This window comes from Halichoeres trimaculatus, unplaced genomic scaffold, assembly GCF_033239565.1.
Source record: "Halichoeres trimaculatus isolate MK-OKI-2021-1 unplaced genomic scaffold, fHalTri1.1 fHalTri1_scaffold_5, whole genome shotgun sequence".
NCBI classification, from domain to species: Eukaryota; Metazoa; Chordata; class Actinopteri; order Labriformes; family Labridae; genus Halichoeres; species Halichoeres trimaculatus.
In genome coordinates, this window is record NW_027437183.1 from 4,587,135 (window position 1) to 4,609,969 (window position 22,835).

Here is a 22,835-nt window from a genome sequence, read left to right on the forward strand (position 1 = left end):
TTCACAAAACATTTCTAAACTCAGGTCTGTTGTATCTCATTCTGAACTGGAAACGCTCTCGGCTGGATTATTGTAATTCACCTTTCACCGGCCTCAGTTAGTCCTCACTCCATCAACTTCAATTAGTGCAAGGCTCTTGACCAAATCCAGCTGGACAACTCACCTCACGCCAACTTTAGCATCCCTACAAATTAAGTCAAATTAAGGTTTCCTGTCAAGGGTCTTGTCCTTGTGTACAGAGCTCTCCATGGTTAGGCTCCTGATTATATCACTGACCTGCTCCACCCCTACCTCACCTGTAGGTCACCCAGGTCTTCTGACCAGGACTTGCTGGTTGTCCATTGAGCCTGTCTAAAGACCAAAGGAGACCGTACTTTTAAAGTGGCAGCTCCAACATTGTGGAACAATCTTCCTCTTCAGTTATCTCTGTCATCTTTTTTTAAAAAAACTTTTAAAGATGCATTTATTCAAGCAGGACTTTGACTCTAACCTCTAAAGATTAATTTTTGATTTTTTTTTTTTTTAATTGTTGGTCGTCTTTGGGGTTTGACAACATTTTTAATGTTTTTTTCACATGTGTTGTTATGATTATTTATTTTATTTTTTTCTGTGAAGCACCTTGTGATTCTGTTCCACGAATGATGCTATACTAAATAAAATTTACCTACTTACTTAAATACTTACACAAAAAATGTATCATAAAAAAATGATGTTTTCAATATTTTTGTGGAGTACTTCTGTATTGTGGCTTCATGGGCCCACAGAGGACATGTCATACATTTAACCCACTCTAAATGTTACAACTTACCCCAAGCAAGGTTGTTACAACTGTTCCTGAGTGCGTTTGCAATGAGCTAGCTTGGCTAACAGCTAACAGCTAAAACATTACCACTAACAATCTGAAAGAAAGTTAAACAGACTTATGATCAACATTATGTACGTTTGAGGAGTTCAACTACAAAGTAGGCTGGGTCATCAGAAAAATAGTCTGAGCAAAAAAAAAAAAACATTTCTGACCTCAAAAATATGTTTCCCCTCACAAAACTAAAAACTAAGGGCTTAACTGAGCATGCTTAGAGTAAATCTGGTGATTCCTAACTTGTTCCTTTGCATGCGTTATGACTGACCTGTGTTGCAACAGTCCCCGGTCTCCCCTACTCCATCATTCTTTTCATTTTCTTTTTTTTCTAGAGCTATTTTTTTCCTCTTTTATGCCTTTATTCAGAGAGGAGAAGACATTTGATGGAGCAGGAAACAGGGCGAGAGGCTGGTTGGGGCGACCTTACCAATGCTGCCTTAACAATTAGCAATCATCACTGGTGTAAGAAACTGAAACAAATCTAAAGTACTACCTTACACCTCTTTTTTTAACAACGATCGAATGAGAAAGTAAGAGTCTATGTTTCAAAATGTATCATTCTCCTGCCTGATTTACAGTCAGATGAATCTTTGCAGTGGAAAATGTAAACAAAGGTTGTTTCTGCTGCGGGCTGTCAGACACCTACTCCATGGCAGCGGCTTCAGGAATCAGAAATAACTATGAAGAACTCATTAATCCTGTCATTTATGGTCTAATTTACATTTGTCAGTCACGCTGTAGCATCAGTATTCATTTCAACCCTCAGATTCTGCTAAATACCCTCACATGTGCTCTAAAATTGGAATAAAAGTGTAAGACATGTACCTGATTTGAAAAAAATGACTCATTCATGACTGTAGTACCTAACGTCTCTGCTCTGGCCTGGAGAAACACGTTGATTCACACCTTCATCCTCTGTAACAAGGGAACACACAGGTCTCCTCTACGGCGTCAGTCTCCCACTTTGACGCGACACTAACGATGTGTTGGACAATTACATGTGAGCTAGCCGTACCCACTCATTAAATATTAACAGATGATCCTCTTTAGCAAGTTCTTCTGTCCGGAAAAGACAAGAGCAATTACGGCAAAAGGCGACCACAGGGGTCTCTAAGCCATGTGGGATCCATTTAGTGACAAGAAAAGCCGGGGTAAAGTGGTCTCTGAAAAAAAAAAAAGACATAAATGAAAACAGTAAGAAACTCTTTCCACTCCTCTCTGTCAGCACTAAAGATCTCATGATGTTCTTCTTCCACGGTCAAATTATCACAGAATACTGTGACAATTAAGCTGATCTGCGCATTCACTGTTATTATTAATTTGTATCAACTAATTTAAAACTATTACAGCTTCAGTAAGAAGTTTTTAGCTGCTCATGAATGTGGCCAAAAAAAGAGAAATGTTAGCAAACTAGAGACAACAGTAATAGCTTAAGTTATTTTCAGCAGCATGCCCCAGAAACTTTCTGTGTTTACATTTTCTACAGCAAAGATTTAAAGTCCTTCACTTCTAAAATAAGGAAAGATGAGATGTACATCTTTGTCCACAGGTGGCGCCAAACTTAACACAAACTAAAAGTTCCTCACTAGAGTTTAAAGAAGCGGTACGATTGCTGGATGATCAGACTTAAACATGCAGATTTTCAAACTGCTACATTCAGAAATCCCTGAACTGATCAAAACACTACTCTCGAAAAATGGCCCGTGATCATCACAAGATTTTTATGAGATACTTTCATATTATGAGGTCATAGCTCTGCTCTTAACATGCCTTTGGAGGGCTGGCCAATCAGAGAGAAGGGGGTTTGTGGAGCGGGGGTTCTTAAAGAGACAGCAGCTACAGCAAAGCATTCCAGACAGGGACTGAAACACTACTGAAAGAAAAATGGGGATTGTTTTATAGGGATGCAAGATATTATCACACTATCTGTGTCCAATATTGGCTTAATCATAAACTGATACTATAACTGGTTGAATTTGAACTTTTTTTTTTTTTTTTTGCATTTTTTGTGATTTTGTTTGCACAGTTTGGATAAAGTAATCCCATCTTTGTCTCCTGTTTTATGTCAAACATGAATGTAAGCAGCAGTCTGTCAAGAACATTTAGCTGACTCATTTAGACATATTTACCATTTACCGAAGTAAAGCACTTTTTTTAAATTTAGCTTTAATTGCTGTACAGTTGCACTTCTCATATGTTCCCTGTGAACAGAGGTTTTGTTTTACTGACTATCAATTGTGAAATTGGCCAGATTTGTCCTGGTTGTGGGTAATCTTATGATTTTTCAGGAAGAGTATCATCCAGCCTTCGAGAAGGATTTCTCTTTTTGATTTTTTTTGCTTGAAAGCAATTTTCATAAATAACAATACAGTTTTATGTATATATTTTTCCTATTTTGCTCAAGAAATGAATATTGCATAACAAATGTGATAGGAGTATGCACCATAACACAATATGCTACTTCCAATCTTAGACTGTAAAAAATAATGGATGTCCCCTTGCTAGGCTCAAAGTGAGGTCGCCACAAAAACTGCTCCCCCTGGTGGCTGGCTGCAGTAAAGTTCAAAAAATCCATCTCCCCAGTCATTCCAGATGGGCTGTGGTCAAACTTTAAAAAATTAATACTCCTCGTAGAAATATTTCTCACATCTGATTGCTGTGGTGATTTGAAGATATTATTTGGCTGCTTTGTATTCAAGTCCTCTTTTTTCTGAAAAGATTCGTTTTCATTGGTTATACGAGGTTATAAACAAAGTTTTAAGTCATGTTTAATGATGATTGACAGCTGCCGTTCTTGTGTATTTTTTTCAGGGATTGTAAAATATGTCGGAAGGTAGAGTCGAGAAATTAGACTCTCGAAAGAAAAAAATAATCATTATTTTTGTCACCTGGATGTGGGTATTTTGGCTTCAAAACCATACAATGGTAAATTGTTAATAAAAAAAAGTAAATAAAGATAATAAAAGTTAATAAAACACAGAATCTGAGGAGCTTGAAGTGTTCCTCAGAATTAAAAACCAGGAACTCTAAAACCACAAGTAGAAACTGACCCATAAACATCTGGTCGTTGAGGTCATCTTTGGGGGGCACTCTGCTGAGCTTCCTGTGGTTTGAGAGCGGGGACTCCTTGTGGCGGTTGCCCTCCTTGATCCGCATGTGGCCGGACTCTGGTTCCTGCAGGACCGCACTAAAAACAAAAAGAGGATTGACTCCCATTAAGGTGACTACTGTTAAATGTTTCCTGTTCCTCGTGGTAGAGATGGTTTCAGGAATTGCACATCTTGATTGGAAAGTGCTTGATCTGATAATTGTAAAAATGGTTGATTCACTGTCTTTCTATCACCTCTCTGTAATGCTAATCATATCACAGTGATTACAAGAGATGGTAGATGATGTGAAAACCCTTACATGATGAGTAATCTTACCCTTGTTCATTGTAAATCCCCATGTTTTATCTCCTTTCTTAAGGTTTGTGTCCCTGCCTCACAGCAGCACCTCGCTGTCACTCTGATTTCTGGCCTACGCGCCGCCGTGCTGCCTGCAGTCTGCCCTCAAACTCCTGCCAGTCTCTGAAGGACGTTGGACTTGCTCTGAGGAGTCAAAACCTCCTCCTCCTCCTCCTCCTTCTCTCTTCATGACACCACCAGCCCCCCTGCTGTGATTCATCCCAGCACCATCCCTGCAGCCTGAAACCCAAGACTCTGCTCACACACCCCAGTTTGAGCCTCCTTTAGACAACTGTGGAGGCAGAGGAATGGTTGGCATGGCTTCAGTTTGAGACACAGACAAACTCCTCCAGTGTCCTTTGTGTTAGTCGGTCACTGGGGTGAGTGTATCCTTTCAGCTTTGTTCTTTTATAAACACTGATATTTTATTTTTTTTGTTGTTATCTAATATATATTTCTTTTTTGTTGTTTCCCATAAGCCATTAACAGGTTCCCACCACGTTACTGTAATCCTTTTATGCTGCTTTGTGTTCTTGTGTACGACAAATAAACTTGAAGCTAACTTTTTGCGTGTTCCTCTCTTTTCAGTTACTTTCAGAGTTTCAAAACAGGAATCTTAGGCCATGTCCACACGTAGCCGGCTATTTTCAAAAGTGAATAACCCCCCACGTTCATTTAAAAAAAAACATATTTGGCTGTGTTTTCCAGATGTAAAACCTGTTCTAGCCAATCAGAGTGTTCCCCGTCATTCAGCTGTGACGTTTGTGAACCGAAAACTTGGTTTAACGGTGTCTTCACAAAAACACGAAACTGGAGTTTTCCAAAATCTTCACCGTGGCCAAAGTTTTCAGAAACATCGTTTTTAGTGACGTAAAGCTGCAGGTTCGTGTTTCCTGAATACTCGGACATGGCCTGAGGCTTTTAAATCAACCAAACTGTCATAACTAGTGTTGCCACAGTTACCTTGAAAAAGAAATCTGATTACTGATTACTCTTTCAAAAAGTAACTCAGTTACTTTACTAATAACTCACTTTTAAAAGTAACTTATTTAGATTACAAGTTACTTTATTAGTTACATTCAGCAGCTGCCAACAACACCTGTGGGTGCATGATTCGGAAAATTTGTGTCATTGCGATTAAAATGAATAAGTATGAGTCTAAATGTTTAGTTTTAAAGGAACATGCAGGGTTTATTGGTGGCTGTGTAATTTTAACTGTACAATTAAAAACAAAAATATTGTTTTGATACATTTTAAATTTTAAAATTCAACTAAAAAAAGCTTTAACAGTACTATTTTCAGTTAAATTTTAGATTTAAATTATTTTCTTTTTAAACATTTCTTTTTTTAGTCTAGTTTGTTTTTAGTATAGTTTCATTTTTTGTTAAAGCTGTACTCTGTTGATCCCATATTTATAATATAAATAAGCAAAAATAAATGTTGCTGGAGTGTGGGTTTCATAACCCTCCATACCCTGCTAGGGGCACCCCAGTCTAAAAAATCTGGGCACGCCCCTGCTTGTCACCGGGTGCCTTTTTGCATGTAGCCTACGTTATGTTGCTCGGATGGATTAATGCTCAACAACTTGTCTTTATGCTGAAAATGTGATAAATATACAACTCCTTTCACTCTTTGAGATGCAAGAAAAAGACAAATATTTATTTTTACTAAGAAAAATGTAACAAAAAAGATTGTGACGCACAATGACGTGTATAAGTAACTTCAATATGATTACTGGTTTGGAAATAGAAACTTGTCAGATAACTCGTTGCTGAATGACATGTTCAAGGGCAAGGCTCAAATGTCAAGGTCTGTCAGACAGACCTCTTGAGGGCTGGCCAATCAAAGGGAAGAGGGGTTTTGGAGCAGGAAGTCTTAAAGAGACAGGACAGAAGCTATAAAAAAACAGAGAGACAGGATAAAGGCTAATAAAAGCACAATACCCCCTCTTTAAAAACTACCACTGAAGTTTTCTTTCACTGATCTGACTGTCAGGGCGACTCCCCTCTGTTTCAGTTATGGCAGACGACTCCTCACCATTCCACATTTTCACCAGAGGGGTCCAGAAATGCGACCTCATCCTGTCATCCCCCTCCTACAAATCAATCTCCCACCCCTTCCATCATCCCGTCTAAAGTTCCCGTGACTTCCTCAGCTGCAGAAATCCTTTATTTAGACCTGCGTCCTGCGGAAACACCTCAGATGGTGAAATGATTCATCATATGTCGCTGAGGAGAGATGGGTCAGATGAAATGAACGTGTGGTCTGTGCTGTGCTGTACATGGCTTCAACTGCACTGACTAATAGAGTTTATGGACTCCATTAACATGATGACTCAGATTCACAGAGTCACTTCATGTTTACATGATGAGGTTGAGTCCAGTTGTCGAGAGTAACTTTGTATGACTGACTTTACTGCTTCCATTAGATGTAGATTAATATTTAATGGGCTTGTACTGTGGCTACAGTCTGTAGTGAAATATATCATATTATTATACATTTCAATTCCCCAGAGCAGGTAAAATTAGCTCGGCCTAATCATAAATTTATGCACACACAAATCCAGCATTAATCATTTTTGAAATAGACGATCGGTAAGCTTCCTCCACAACCAGCACTGAATAAATTAGCACCTAAAACCTGCCAAACACAGGATGAATGTGGGCTGTCGCAGGTTAAACTTCAGGTCACCTGCCACTATGATAGATGGTTACATCACAACACAGCACAAACGAGCCGGGTTAACTATTCTGAAGAGTATGACTCTGACATCAGCCGGCTGATAAGATCGAGTGTCATGCCATAATGAGAGGAGGAAAAATTAAAATAAATTTAGACCCTGGCAAATTATGACTTTAGATCGTTAGTTTTATTATTGAAAAAAGATATTTTTGGTCTTTTTTCCTCTTATTTAATAGGACAGCCTAAGAAGTGGATGACACAATCAGTCCGTATCAGACCGTAGCCTCTGTACATGGGGTGCCTGCTCTGCTCAGCTACACAAGAGCACCAACAATGCAAAAAACTGAAATCTTATCAAGTGTAGAAAATGTCTTTTCAGACTTAATATGAGCCACATTCACCTGAACAGTTCAGAAAAATGTTTTATTTCAAGTTGTTCAAAGAAGTTTCTCTTTTTCCATTGGCAGATTTTTTTTTTTGCACTTGTTCCAAACAATTAAATAACTTGAAACAAGACATTTTTCTGGACTGATAAGTTGCATTTGGCTCATATCAAGTTTAATTTTTATTGAAAATAAGACAAAAACACTTGATAAGATTTCAGTTTTTTGCAGTGTAGTTCTGCCCCCAGCAGGCTTCCAGAGGGCTGGCCAATCAGAGGGAAGGGGGTTTGTGGAGCAGGGAGCCTTAAAGAGACAGTAGCTAAACAAAATGTCAGAAGCTGATATGTGGGTGTGAGAGAAAAATAGAGATTTTTTAAAAACTATAAACTATATTCAGAGGGACAAAATAAAGCCCTGCAGATGGACATAGATTAGTCATATCCTATTTTGGACCCTCAGTATAATCCTCGAATCAAAGACTGTCTGTCTCTTTAGTAGTGAATTATCTTTTCTTCCTCCTTTTTTTGTTAAAGGTTTCTCAAATCTTTGTGTTGAGGAGTCTTTTTTTCAGCTAGTTTCTGTTTTTGACAAAAGAAGTGTTTGGAAAAAGATTTTTAGACCCTTAAGTAATACAAAAGTAGGGATGGGTACCTTTCACATTTGAAATGCCCGGTACTGATGCCCGGTACCTGGCAATCGATATCAGTACTCAACCAATTTTTGGCCCTTTTTTGTGTTTGTGTGGTAAAAAATATCATTTTTAAAAATAATAAAATATATAATTTTTCAATTGAACACACTTTTTCTTCAGTGTATATAACCTTGCAATGCTGTGGTCAGGTCCAGCATGGAAAATTGCCTGCTCTTCTGCTCCCTTACAGTCACAAGGATGTGTTTAGGTACCTAAACATTGTACCTTTTGATTTTACATGAAACGATGCCTGGTACTTTTGACAGAATTAGGTCGGTACCTATAAAAGTACCTAATTGGGTACCCATTTTCCTGTACAGAAGTAACAAGAATCATTTAGCTCTACTGTTTTGTCTTTGTAACCACAGTGTGTTTATATTTACAGGTAGAGAACCAATCATTTTCCATTTAAGACCCTTATTTATCATTAAATCTTTTACAAACCATAGCAGGAAAAGTAACAATGCTTCTTGGTGATAAATCTTATATTGTTGAAAAGTTTATTTTTCTTTTCAATAGATTAGTTTTTGTGAGGAACATGCATTTGTATCTGAGCAGTAGGGTGGAGTATGTGGGGTCAGTCCATGAAATTTTTTCCAAATCTTCTCTGTTCATTTCGAACAGATTTATTCTATTGTTAGTGTTGCTCTGCTCATACCAACAACAAAGAAATAATCTATACGAAAACTTATCCCCCAAATTTATGTGCTATATTCAAATATAGCATTAAGGCTAGAATTATCACCTTAAATTTCTTCTTTTCTTTCCTTTTCTTATCTCTTTGTAAATTGTGGATAGTTGTTTGCTGAAGTTAGTTGATTGTAAAATCCCATGTTTTCTAAATAACAATATCTTTGGGAGTATACAGGAAAAGTTATTGGACCATCTCTTTCTAACAGTATGAGTAAATGCAATCATATCATACCCTCTTGGTATTTAATTTAAAAGTACCAGTTACAGTTAAGGTTGCTGCGAGAGAAATTAACACCAATCAGCAGAGGCCCTCACATCTTGTGCTGTACTTTTTTTTTTTTTAAAGAAAACGCTGCTTTTGCTGGAAATTTTGGTAAATTTTGGCTATAGAATATAAATATCTCATATCATATGTAAATAAACAATAATAAAGCTTACAATACAAAAATTAGTAAATTTTACTGTAGATTACTGTTAACAGGTTTGAATAAAAACTGCTTATTAACAGCAAAACAATATAATGTTGAATAACAGAGAAGTGTATTTCTTGAAGTTTTTCAAAGTAATTAAATAATAGTTGTCTACTGTAAAACTTGTTGTGGCTTAAACACTTCACCGTAATTGCACCGTATTTTTTACGGTGAAGCGTTTGGCAATCACAGCTGACAGTAACTTACGATAAACAACAAGTTTTTCTTTCACAATGTGAAAAAGTGAATTAAACAGAAGAGTTTTAAGTGTGATTTGTTAGAAAGGAAGTGAAGAATAGAGACAGATAGACATAGACGGACACACCAGGGAAAGAAGCTGCTGAATCTCTGTCGATGTGGCCTTCAGACTTAATCCAGCAACAGACGTCCTGGGTCCAGAGGTCCACAGACAGACCACTGATCCCTTTTTAATCCAGGTGGAGTACCTGAGACTTCCTAAAGGCTCTGCTGAGATGATTAAAGTGTCCTCCTCTGAAGTGTCTTCAACATACCCTTTCAGAGCTGCTGGCAGCTTTCATTTGGCCACTTTGTGACCCTGACAGTCTGCTCAACCTGCTGGCCTTAGGCCTCTTCAGCCATTAAACCCAGAACTTTCTGGAGGTCATGACTTTATTGAGGTCAGTGATGATAAAAAAAGCTGCTGATCTGCAGCTTTCTGCACGGTGAAAAGATCCGTCATGTGAAGTGAGTTGACCTGAATCACCGTGGGGAAAATAGAAAGTGAAATAATATCAGTGGTTAGGGGATACAGGGTGGACGTAAACTTTTAAAACCTGCTTCAGAGGCTGGTGAGGGAACATATGAGCCCATAGGGCCACATACAATCTGCAACCCCTCTCAAACTCAGAAACCTGAATCAGTCATGGGAGCCATCACATGATCCGGCAAACGTTTAGCATCATAGCTGCTCGTTAATGTAGAGATTTAAAAGTGGAAAAGCTAACGAGTCAACTGAAAACAGATCAGCTGAGGGGAAACTAAAGTATGGAGCTAGCAGATCTTAAAGTAACAGAACATGTGCCTCCTGTTCAAGATTAATGGCTATGTTTACATACAGTGGATATTAGGGTAAAGGTCAATATTCCTGTTTCTGAAACATCTGGAACAACCCGTTTACATACATGCATGAGCAAACAGGGTTATTCTTTTGTTTTACATGGTATTACGATCAAAAAAGAGACATACGGACAACATCTCGGTGCACTAAGAATGTCATGAAGCAATACACATCATTTCTGCTCTTCTTCCTGTATCCATAGCAACTGCAGTAACAACAACAACAGCTGCTGCATAGCGGACTTCCTGGACTCAAAAGACCACAATTCCTTGCAAACAGAACATGTGCAGAACACAAATAAATGTTCTTGTGGATGGGGATATTCTGATAGGTGAATACATGCTATTCAGGTTACAAAAGGAGTAACCCAGATGGATTTTCAGGTTTTCAAAAAACAGAATATGCCACCTTGTGGCCTTGAGTCTGCGCATACTGTCGTAAATTACTTTTAGTGAGGTGTGAGTTTGTTTTGGAATTAGATATAGATAGGATCAAAACAAATTTTCTTTGTTCACTTTTTACTGGATACAATGCACTGAGGTAAGGTATTTACCAGAACAGTTACGTAGCGCTACGATTTGAAACGTGACAACAAGCAGATGTTGTAGCAGCCGGCTACATGTAGTGCTATCGGCAGCCTGGTGCTCTGAAGCATCTGTAGGCTAATGTAGCAATGAGTAAACACTGTCAGTTTGCAAGTAGTTCAGTAGCTGTTTAGATTTAGCTCAGCTGGCAGCCTGGTGCTCTAAGACGTGTCTGTAATCTGTAACGTTAGTGAATCCTGGTTATGTCCTGCCAGTCATCTACCAATCAGAGCTAACGTAACCTCACTCTTCATTTTATTGATAGACTCTCAAGTTTGAACAGACCACTGCAGAATAACTGCTGACTGTGGGTTGGAGTCAACATTAGCACAAACGGTTTAGCTAAAGGCTAATTAGCCTTTAGCTCGGGCTCATTTTAAAGTGTGGATTATGATCAGGCATATATGTAGAAGGGAGACTTTTTCAGGATCACTTTCAAACTCCTCACCGCCCCTTTAAGTTAGTGACGAGACAGACAGTCTTTGATTCAAGGATTTTACTGTGGGTCCAAAATAAGAGACAACTAAACTATGTCCGTCTGCAGGGCTTTAATTTGTCCTCATAGACATGTTTTATAGCTTAAAAAATTCCAATTTTTTCTTTCACAGGTGTTTTAGGAAACCCTCATATCAGCTTCTGACATTTCGTTTAGCTGATGTCTCTTTAAGGCTCCCGCTGCATGAACCCCCTTCTTTCTCATTGGCCAGCCCTCTGGAAGCCCACTGTGGGCGGAACTATTAGCAGACCCTGGTGTTCGAGGCCTGCCCGTGCAACGAGTCATGAACTAATTTAGTTTGGAGAGCCTTATGTGATGACATCATCATTTCAGTAAGTCTGGCAAATATTTTGTGAAGATCTTGTGAAGATTTCATGAAAATCTAATGGTTTTTGTTTTTGGAACGGAGCGTTTCGATCAGTTTTCAGACAGATTCAAGGATTTCTACAACATATTAAAGTTTGAAAATCTGCATGTTTAGTCTGAACATCCAAAATGTGGTAAAGCAGAATACCCCCTCTTTAAATTCTCCATACTTTTTGGAAAATTCTACCTCCAGAGGAATCCCAAAGGTGCCAACACAAACTTCCACTCTATAACTGGATTTTTATCTTGACAAAGGCATCATGTTACTCGTAGATTTAGGAGCATTTTTAACACACTTAGACAAGGGACAAAGGTGTTTTCTTGCTGTTTGTCAGATTTTGACTTCATACAAACATCTTCTCCACCCTGGGTCCAAGCTGGGACTCTCTTTTAGAGGTTTGTCCCCGCTTTGGAAACATCTTTAAATCCATCAAAAGTCTCCAGACCATGTTGACAGATCCTGCAGTGGATGCACAACATTCCTTCCTCCCTTTGCATGTAAAATAGAACATGTAACAGGTAACGTTAGCTATTATTAAAGGAGTTATGTACGATATGCAGGAGAGCTATTTCAGCTACAGGTAGGTTTAGAGAACGTCCTTTCCTCACGCTCATAAATCTGGATAAAGTCAAGGGGAAACGTTGCTTTTTGACACATGAATGAATCACATTTAAAAACATACATATCGTATGAAATTAGCACTGAAATGTGACCCTCACACAGTCAGAAGTGAGTGGTGTCATTGACAGAACAAAACCTGGTCCATGTGTGAGTAAAAGCCTGGTGCAGCTGCCTCTCCTCACATACCACAGAGCGTCTCTGCCGCCGCTGACACACCAGCACGCCTGCACCTGTCTGTGGAGACTTCCTGTCAATCACCTGTCATAACAATGAGCGTGAAGGCTATCCTTAACCTGAAGACGTCATCGCCCTCCTCACGGGGAGTCAGGGAGGAAGCAGAGAGGAATGTGTCAGAGGTGGGAGCTGAGAGCTGGTTGGGTGTTGGTGTTGCTGGGTGAAAGACGAAGCGATGAGCATCTTCAAAACTGCTTTCTTTAAGGATCTATTTCTCAACTTTTTCCAGTGTTATAAGCTGCGTTAACATCAGCAAGGAACATGTTCTCCATTAGGGGGCGATATGGAGAAAGTATGTCAGGATGTTTTTATGGCAGGATCAGGATCTGGTTTTAATTTTCACATTTTTAGACCCAAATATTTTTTTAACCTGCACCAATTTTATGCTTTTTCTCTGCCCCATTTCACTACTTTTATCTGCTCTTGTGTCCTCTAATGTTATTTTTGAACTCTCACATTTTCACATCATAGTAAAAACATTCATTTAAAAACATCAGCTGTCAGAGTTGTTAAATTTCTGTAGGATTTACAGCTTCAGGTTTATACACGTAGTCTTACACAGTCCAAATTAGATTAGATTAAAAATCCTATTTTCACTCACTGGTGTTTTAAGAAACCCTCGTTTTCATTTGGCTACTGTCTCTTTAAAGCTTTCTGATTGGCCAGCCCTCTGGAAACCCGCTGGGGGCAGAACTACACTGCAAAAAAATGAAATCTTATCAAGTGTTTTTGTCTCATTTCTAGTAGAAAATGTCTTTTTGGCCTTAATTTGACTCACATTCACCAGACTAGTCTAGAAAAAATGTCTTATTTCAATTTGTGTAAAGTCAAAAATGAGCTCTAAATTGCTTGTAACTAGTTAAAAAAAATCTGTCAATGGAACAAGAGAAAAGTAACTTGTATTAAGACATTCATCTAATTTTAAGCAAACTTCATTGCAAATTTTTCTTGTTCCACTGGCAGATTTATTTTTACTTGTTACAGGCAATTCAGACCTCATATCTGTCTTTAAACAACTTGGACTGATCAGTTGAATGTGGCTGAAATAAAGTATAACAAGACAATTTTTACTTAAAATAAGACAAAAACACTTGATAAGATTTCAGTGTTTTGCAGTGTTGTTACTGAACGGTAGCACAGAGTACGTAAGAACAATGAAATTGAGGTGCAGCTCTCCTATCTGTGCAAAAATAGTTGTAGAAATAAGATTTATTCAGTCTTTATACTGAAGAAAGACATTTTAAACAAAACCAAAGTTCTTGTATTAGGTATTAACTGAAAAGGCCTGGGCAGAAGCAGGATGCTTATCTGGGCCTATTTAACAAAATCAACAAAATTAAGCCACCAAAAACAGACATTAGAAAAAAGATCAACAACATTATCAACATCTTCACATGATCAACACTTAAAATTTTCAAAAATAACTTTACAAACCATTTTTTTCAAAAATTATATTATAACTTCATATTTTATAATGATACATTTCATTTGGAGGCGCCTTTCATGACACCGAAGGTGAAAACATCATTAAAACAAATCATCAGGATTAAAACAAGTGAGGTGCACAGTGTTAAGTTACAGTGAGTAAACCAGTTTAAACAGATGAGTTTTGAGTTGTGACTTGAATGATTTTATGGAATCAGACTGTCTTATGTGAGGGGGGAGGCAGTTACAGAGTCTGGGTGCTAAGCAGCTGAAGGCTCGGGCACCCATGGTAGTGAGAGCATTATTTCACAGTTAAACCCCAACAACAGAAACACATGTTCTTTTTAGACCTTTCTTAACTCCTGAACAGAAAACTTAAATCATATTTAGTAAATTTAGTTTTGCTGTAAACATTATGAGCATTATTTTGTAATAAAACAAGTCAGAAAATTTCATAATGTGTGAATTGAGCATAAAAGTCTGTCATTTTGATGATGCATGTGGCTCATTTTTTTTTTTAATAAAACAACAAGTTTACATGTAGATCCTCACAGTCCTACACATTAAAACCTGTAGGGGAGAAAAAGTGAATAATAGATTATTTTTAAAGCCTTATAATTTAAAATATCTAGATTTTAACAAAATTGCCACTGACTTTAAGATTTTACCTATAAAATAATCAATATGTTGGAAAGACGGATCAGATAGATAGTAAATAAAAATAGAAATATAAAAGAATAAATAACTTAAAACTGTTTGTTAAGGACAAATTAAATTGAAGCACTGTACATATGAATACTTCTCAGAGATAATTATTATATTTACAGTTATTAAGAAGAGGAAAACCCATTGCAAAATTCCATTTAATCAATTACAGCACATATTTTTTGCTTTTTGCGTTTTGCACCCAACCAGTGGTTGAACAACACAGGAATGTGTTAAATGCTTGAGTTTAGCAGGATTATGGCCTTGTTGTAAAAACTGGCTCTGAGTCTTTTAGCCCTGAACCGGTTTAGTGAGACCTTCTAGACTTTGATTTGGTTTGTAACCTTGACGGAAAATATAAATGAACACATCATTTAGATCATGAATCATCTCAGTGTCATAATCAATGCACTGCAAAGTGAACCGTTCCCAGTCCTGGTGGATAAACACATCGTGAGCCAGTGCTGAGTCGACCCTGATCTGGCATGAATTATGTGTTTCAGAGGCTGTGAAGATGTCACATGGTTGGTACAGTTTTAAAAAAAGTGCTGCAGCTGGCACAGAAGTCCACTTAGAGGGGAAAGTGATACAGAGGTCGTTATGGGGAATTCAGGAAGACGACCTCCAGATCTATAAAGTTAACAGCTGCCAGGCCTCACAGGGTGGAGCTGGAGACACAGGAGACGGTATGAAAGGGTGTTTAAAGTTCAGTCAGACTCAACAGATACAGGGGAAAATTAAAGATCCTGTTTCTAGATTTATGTCCTTCTAATTCTTGTTATAGCCACAGCCACTATTTAGAAAAATAAAAAAACACAGAAACAAACCGTTCCACTCTATAAAGCAAAGGTTCAAATTTTTTTAGACCATGGACCCTTTTAGGTAAGACATTTTCCCAAGGACTCCCTAATTATCGCAACAATGATTAGCATAATGGAATAGAATACAACAGAAAATACTTAAGCAATCAAGAAAACAAAAGCCAGTCAGCCAGCCTCCACTTCCACAGGGTCCTGGACTGAGCTTTTTCCTGTGACTAAGCATGATGCTACTCTACCTTCTAATATTCCCTCTGTTGCTGGGTTAGCACGGCTAGCTTGTCCATCTTAGTGGAGATAGATCTTACGTTCCCAATAACAATGGATGGAAGGACAGGTCCATGTCGTCACTTCTTAGCTCACACCTGAGAACCAGCACGTCGTCCTCACCTCCTTCTCCTCACCTTGTGGGAAACATCCGGCCTTGCACCAGTTAGCATTGAAATGCTACAGGCTGCTAACAGCTGATTTCACACGTACAAAACGCAGCCATGGTTACATGTAGGATCTCCAGACAAACTCAGGAGAAAAAATAAATTAATATAATATGAAGCATAATATTTAATCATGTACTATGTGAAATTTTGCAACAATAAATTTGGCTACATTTGTATTTTCCAAGTTACTCATATCATAAATGTTGCGAAAATGTTGGCTCCAAGGCCAACAGAGGTGGGGCAGGGGGTTGGTCACCCCCCCTTGTGGCCCAACTGTTGAAAAATATGCACTGATGGGCACTTATGGATGGCAAAACACACTTTACTTCCCTTTTTAATGGTTAAACAGTGATAAACTGCTCTCTTGAGGGCCAAAAACGCACAATGTGTGTTCCTTTTCTATCTATTTTTGTTGCCCATGCTCTTTTAAGAGTCTTTGCACACCATTGCACCAAGGTGTTTTTTTGTTCTTGAGTTTTTTTTTTCTATTGTTGCGCAAAAGAAGACCGTTGGTTGGCGGATGAAGAGAGGGGGGAAATAAAAACACTGTGACTGCTCCACCAATCAGAACGCTCTCTTCAGTTCTCTCTAAATATAACCCCAGCACACATCTGTTTGAACACACTGATGCTAAAGTAAACACAGATTAATTAATATAGTTATAATCCCATCGCTGCTAATCCATCAACAAACAGCCGTCATCTGAAGCCGTTACAGGCTGCTGAGAGGAGGCAGCTCCAAACCTGAGTTTAGGCCTTCTCTTGTGTGTTTCTGAAAGTCACGTATTAAACGACTTTCCAAACAGGTCTCAGAAGAGCCCTGGATGCTGCCCACACAGTGCTTTAAACCTGCACAAGGCTCTGTGCAAGTGCTACCAACAGCTTGCATTTCACGAGGGTGTAATGAGAGACTAAATGAAATGTTCTCTCTGATACTTTTACATAACGTATCATCAGAGCAGAACGCAGGTTTGATAGATCCTCGCCCCCTTGGGTTAGATGTTTCCAACATCTGCTAAATGCATTTCTTTCACCTGCAGGTAAAACTCTGAACCTTTCAGTTTTCAGTATCAAAATGAAAGAGCTGTTGAGAGAAGTGTTGCATGCTGGTCTATCAGAGCAGCTGTCAGGGATGAGAAATTTATCTCTGCTGAGAGGCTCTGCTCTCTTAAAGAGGGGGTACTCTGCTTCCCATTTTGTAAACATGGATTGAAACTAACAAAGTTGGATGCTCAAACTGAGAATTTAGGAAACTAAGGCTGGTCTTGTTTTCTACTGATCAGCAAAATTAAGTCCCGTTTCCACAGAGTGGTTCAGTTCGATCTTTCTCCGTACAAAACACATTTTGTGCCCTTTCCTTCAACTGAAACCGGGACAGGTCCCCAAATTACCGACCTGTATCGTCCCACTTTTGTACCTTCTGTGCCAGAGACACCCATCTGGACTCAGAGGCTGAGCTAGAAACACTGCAGTAAGTTGATCAGTCAAAAGAATTGTCTCTTCCTGTATGTATGACTGTGTTTTTTCTTTTTTGTTGGATTTATTAGCTGGGTACACTCATAGACTGTATAAAAATAAATGAACGTCATCTTGCTCAGCTAAAAATTGACGTCGCCCTAGAAAAACTGCTCTCCCTGGTGGCTGACTGTAGTATAGCTCAAAAAATCCATCTCCCCAGTCATTCCAGATGGGCTGTGGTCAAACTTTAAAAAATTAATACACCTGGTAGAAATGTTTCTCATGTCCGATTGTTGTAGTGATTTAATTATATTATTTGGCTGCCTTTTTTTAAAAAAAGTTTCATATTCATTAGTTATAAAAGGTTAAAAACAAGGTTTTATGTCACATTTAACGATGATTGACAGCTGCCATTCTTGTGTATTTTTTTCAAGGGATTGCAAAATATGTTGGGTGATAGAGTCAAGAAGTGATCAGACTCTCAAAAGAAAAAAAAAAAAAAAATTGTCACCTGGCTCCACTCAGATCCTCCCAGAATCCCTCTCAGTAACATCCAAAACATGCAGGGCAGGGGGGTCCCCAGGACCAGGATTGAGAAACACTGGTAATCAAATAAAGGCAGAAACTAAGTTATAGCACCAACTACAGGCCTGGCATGCTTACTACAGCGAATTCAGTTCCTCAGCATTTCTGTGTAAACGTTTTAGTGTTTTCAGAACCCACATTGGTATCGCTTTATATTAAGGTCCTGTAATAAGCATTAATAAGACCTTTGTAAGTACTTATAAGATGCTTATTGACATGCGGCATGACTTATTGACTATATAACTGCTTAATAAGTGTTTAATAAGGTCATTGTAAGGGTTAGGCCCCACAGGTTAGGTTTAGGCATGGGGCCCTGAATGGTTAGGTTTAGGGGAAGAGCTGGGGTAGAGCTCATGAGAGACAAAAGCAGAGGACAAAAAACAAAGAGGGTTAGGGTTAGGGTTAGGGTTAGGTTCCATATACCTTATAGATTAAGTTGTCTTGTATTAACTATTACAATGACCTTATTAAACACTTATTAAGCAGTTATGTAGTCTTAAAAACAAATAATGTTAATAAGCATCTTATAAGTACTTACAAAGGTTTTATTAATGGTTATTACAGGACCTTAATATAAAGCGTTACCGAAACGTTGTCTAGTAAACAGGTCCTAAGGGGCTGTTTACATGACCACAGTTTTAGGATGAAACACATAAGTATTGTTATGTTTCGGCTTCACATTGACAAGATAAAACAGCGTTTCAGCAGACCTTAGAACGCAAACTTTTGAGAACCGCTTTCAGAGTGGATTCTCACTGAAACGCTGCCAGCATTTTTACATGCTTTGCTTTGTGTGTGTGCATCCAACAGTCCAACAGTACCGTTGTTTTGATCATTGTGAACTACTGTGTTGTGTTTGTGCTGCTCAATCTGCTGAATCTGTGACCATCTTTAACAAAATGTGCATCTGTTGCTCCACTCTTAGTATTCACCAATACACCAGATGATCGGCTCAACTCTACTTCAGTGGAGATGTGCCAAAAGCTGCTTCTGGGCAAGACAGTTATAGCACCACCTACAGGCCTGGAATGCTTACTACAGCGTTATCAGTACCATCAGATTTTTTTTCTCTATGTTTTAGTGTTTTGGGGTGCCGTCACTCTCAGAAGCTTTATGATCATCAGATGAAAGCTGATGAACCCCGACATAAAGACAGGAGACTTACACTGGGCTTAAATAAGCACACCCTACCATCTCTCCTCTTATCTACCTGTAAGCCAGCACACCTTAACCCTGCTCCTCTGTTTGTTAAAGGAAGCAGAGACAGAGTCAGGTCACCACGGTGTGATGAAAGTAGACACAGACCCACAGAAACACCTCTCTCTGTCAGACACACACTAATCCCCCGTCTTTAACACTCCAGCAGGGCTTCATGGATGACTCCACTTCACCTCCTGTGATCCGGCTGAAATCATCCGAGAGCTGTGAACAGTCTGAGTCTGTCTGCCCTGGTTTCACCTGTCTGCGTGCTTCAGCTCCTCTTATTCTGAGTTTCAGTGCTGACATGGGAAGATTTAAAACGACTGTTTTATCATCCTCCTCCTTCTCTCCTGTCTGACAGCCCAGTGTACAGTGAGCTACACTCTTATCTCGCTGCTTTCTCAGGTGTCTCGGAAACTGAGGTCAGACTTACAGTGGTAACACAATCAGCCGTCTGTTCAGCTCTCAGCGCTGGACATCAGTCATTCCCTCTCAGAGTTCAGCGGTATAGAGTTACAATCCTCAACCCCGATTAAATCTGATGTTTTAAAATGACATGTTAAGCTCCTTTTTCAGGACGGGAAAGCAATTAAAGGAACAAATCATGTGAAAATAAATGAAGGCACCTGATTAATGCAGAATTTAAGGTGTAGATATAATCCTAACCCTCCCTTCATCCGGTGAATAACGCTGACATAAACAGGTGTAGTCGACATCATGCTGCATCATCCCTTCCTCTAAGCCCTCACATGCAGTCTGCTCAGCGTCCTGGTCTCTGAGGTGCCAGGTTGCCACATGGCTGCGCGGTCTCCAGCTGGGAGCAGCTCCGGCACCCCGGCCGCTCCGCACAGATGGGACACGCCTCACAGCAAACGGATGGCGTGTGAACTGGAGACGCTAGACGGGTGGTAAAACATAAGGTCTCATTGTCGACCAAATACTCTTAGTCCTTTGTAATAATGTTTTCTAGTCTGATGAATGAACGTGAACCACAAATTTATTGTTAGAGATTTTATGGAATTATGAAGTTCCTTTGTAGCTTTAGTATTTTTCATTTTACCTAAGCTAAACTGATCCATCAGAAAACACAATTATTAACCAGTTTTAATGGTTATACGTAGAGATGTATTTGACTGGAAGCCTCCGTAGGGTTGCTTGTGTGTCCATACTAGTCAAGTCAATCTAATCTTCACTGTGAAAACAAGTTTCTGAAGAAATGTGCAGTCTTACCGGGAGCAGAAGAAACTTAAGGATAGATTAAGATATATCACAGCATTATACACCTGAAAAAAAAAATCTACTTTACCTCCCAGGAATAGGTCGATAGGCTAATCTGAATGAATGGTGCGAAATGCTGCTTCCATTGCCAAACAGCACACCCATATTTTTGATGATTGGAGAATTAACCACCAAAAAATTCATTTTTCAACCCAACATCACCCTGTTAAAGATGCTTAAAGGAGGATCTGCTTTGATTGCACTCCCTTGCCACCTTGTGGCCCGGAGTCTCCGCACACTGTCGAAAATTACTTTTAGAGGGACATATGTTTGTTTTTGAATTAAATGGAGATGGGGCCGATCAGAGGTTACGAGGTTTAGAATTAAGGATCTAAAATAACCAAAATGAACCAGTGCACACTGAAAAAAAAAATCTGATTTTCAGTAAAAATGTCTTATTGGATTTAATATGAGCCACTTTCATCTGACAAGTCCAGTCTTATTTTAAGATAGGAAAAGAAAAAACAAAAACAAAAACAAAAAAACTAAAGCATGTGTTCTTTTAAAGGGTATGAAGTAATGTCCTGGAAGAAACTATACAAGTTTTTTTTTTTTAATTCATTGGCTTTTTTTGTTTTTTGTTTTTACAAGCACTTTCAGGAGTCACTTTTGGCTTTGATTTTTTGATATAAGAAATTTTTCTGGAATCATCACTGAAAAATTCTTCAATTCTACAATTTTATTTAGCAGATTTTTTGTCAACACAAGCAAGATTTTTATTTTATTTTATTTTAAATAATAATAATAATAATTATTATTATTTTTGTAAAAATTCCATCTGAAATAATGTTGCTACAAATAATGTTTTTTTTTTTTTTTTTTTTTCAGTCAATATTTTTTAGGACGGAATAAGAAAAGGAACTGGGCTAAACTTGAGATAAAAGAGTTGAAATAATGAGATACTGAGTGGACAATCAAATAATACTGTATTAAATAATTTGATACAACTTTTTAAAAAGGGACAAAAAGTTGGGATTATCAGATAAAACATTAAGATTTAAAAATATTAGTCCATAAATATGTGATTAAAAGTGGAAACAACAAGACACTGAGCTGAAATTATGAGATTAATTTAATTATGAGATGAATTGTAAGATTTGGAGGCACTAAATTGAAACCATGAGCTAAAAGTTAAAATACTAGATCCTAAGTTGAGCATGTAAGGATTCAATAAACTTGTTAAATGTTGCAGTAACCATCCAGAGACTGTATGAATCAAGTCATGTCAGCTCCTTAAGGCTCTTGTACTTAAACATTGCCTCTAATTTGGCACCCCCTTGTGGAAGAAGTTGCTAATTGGATAATTCACTGTCTATTGAAGACATTCAGATAAATGTGGTCACAGGCTAGTTGTGGTCAGCTGTCAGATTAAAAGCCAATAATATCAGATTACGTAACATCTCAGTGCATTCTGACAGAATCATAAATATGTGAAACATTTGGCCCGTCTGTGTGTGTGATCCCACCCTGCTGATACCAAAGCAGTCTCAGAACAATAAAGTCATTATGAACCTGCTTTTAATTCATGCAGTGATATAAATCTCTGCATTTAAATCCCACAAAGTGCAACACCATCAAACTGCCAAGAGATGTCTGTGAGTCCTCGGCGTGTTGGCACGCTCACATGAAACCTGAACGTGTGAAATCAGCTCTGCTTCTCCCATCAGGCGGCGTTATCTCTGCCTGTGATGTCCTGCTGCGTCTTGGTCTCAAATCAACTCGACTCTAATGTTAAATTTAAAACACTTTAACATCCCCACAGCTGAATTCAGCGTCTCAGACTGACCCTGTGTGCTGCCAGGGAGACGTCTGAGAGGCCGCGGAGTGCAGCCCTCAGTTTGTGACAGCAGGGAGACATGAGTCAGCACTTCAGACTGAGAGGTGATTACACCACAGAAGAAGAACGGACCACCAGGAGGGCTTGAAAAGCAGCCAGCCCACACACTCTCCCTTTTTCTCTCAGCACACAGCGTACACCAACAAACAGGATGTGCTGATGGGAGCTGACAGAGGAAAGGAGGAGAGGAGGAGAGTGGTCCTCTGGCACCCTCAAGTGGTCAAACAGTGACATGACAGGAGCAGAGAGAAAAGAAATCAGCCTACGCTCAATGTGGGGTTTGATGCTTTCACTGTCCTGTGCTTCATATGTCAAGAATTCTAAGTTTGTGACACAAACAATTGCAAACTATATTAAAATAACAGACACGCTGAGATATAGATACTAAGTCTGAAGTCCATATTTTTTTTATTTGGTCAAGTTTTTGATATAAGGAAAGTTTATCACAACTAATTTCCTCATAATTTAAATAAAGAAATGTTACCTTCA

The 22,835-nt window shown here is 38.6% G+C and overlaps 1 protein-coding gene across 3 annotated transcripts in view; it reads right to left on the minus strand.

Annotated features, from left to right (window-relative positions):
- LOC141790520 (uncharacterized) overlaps window positions 1-22,835 on the minus strand; it is a 48,790-nt gene that overhangs the window by 13,924 nt on the left and 12,031 nt on the right. For 2 of the 3 annotated variants that reach the window (XM_074670442.1, XM_074670440.1), the window contains exon 2: window positions 3,910-4,046. In XM_074670442.1, coding sequence (XP_074526543.1) covers window positions 3,910-4,015 — 106 coding nt within the window. In that variant the 5' untranslated portion in view covers window positions 4,016-4,046. Of the gene's footprint in view, window positions 1-3,909; window positions 4,047-4,284; window positions 4,550-22,835 lie in introns of those variants that run through there. The other variant, XM_074670441.1, reaches the window with a different exon arrangement.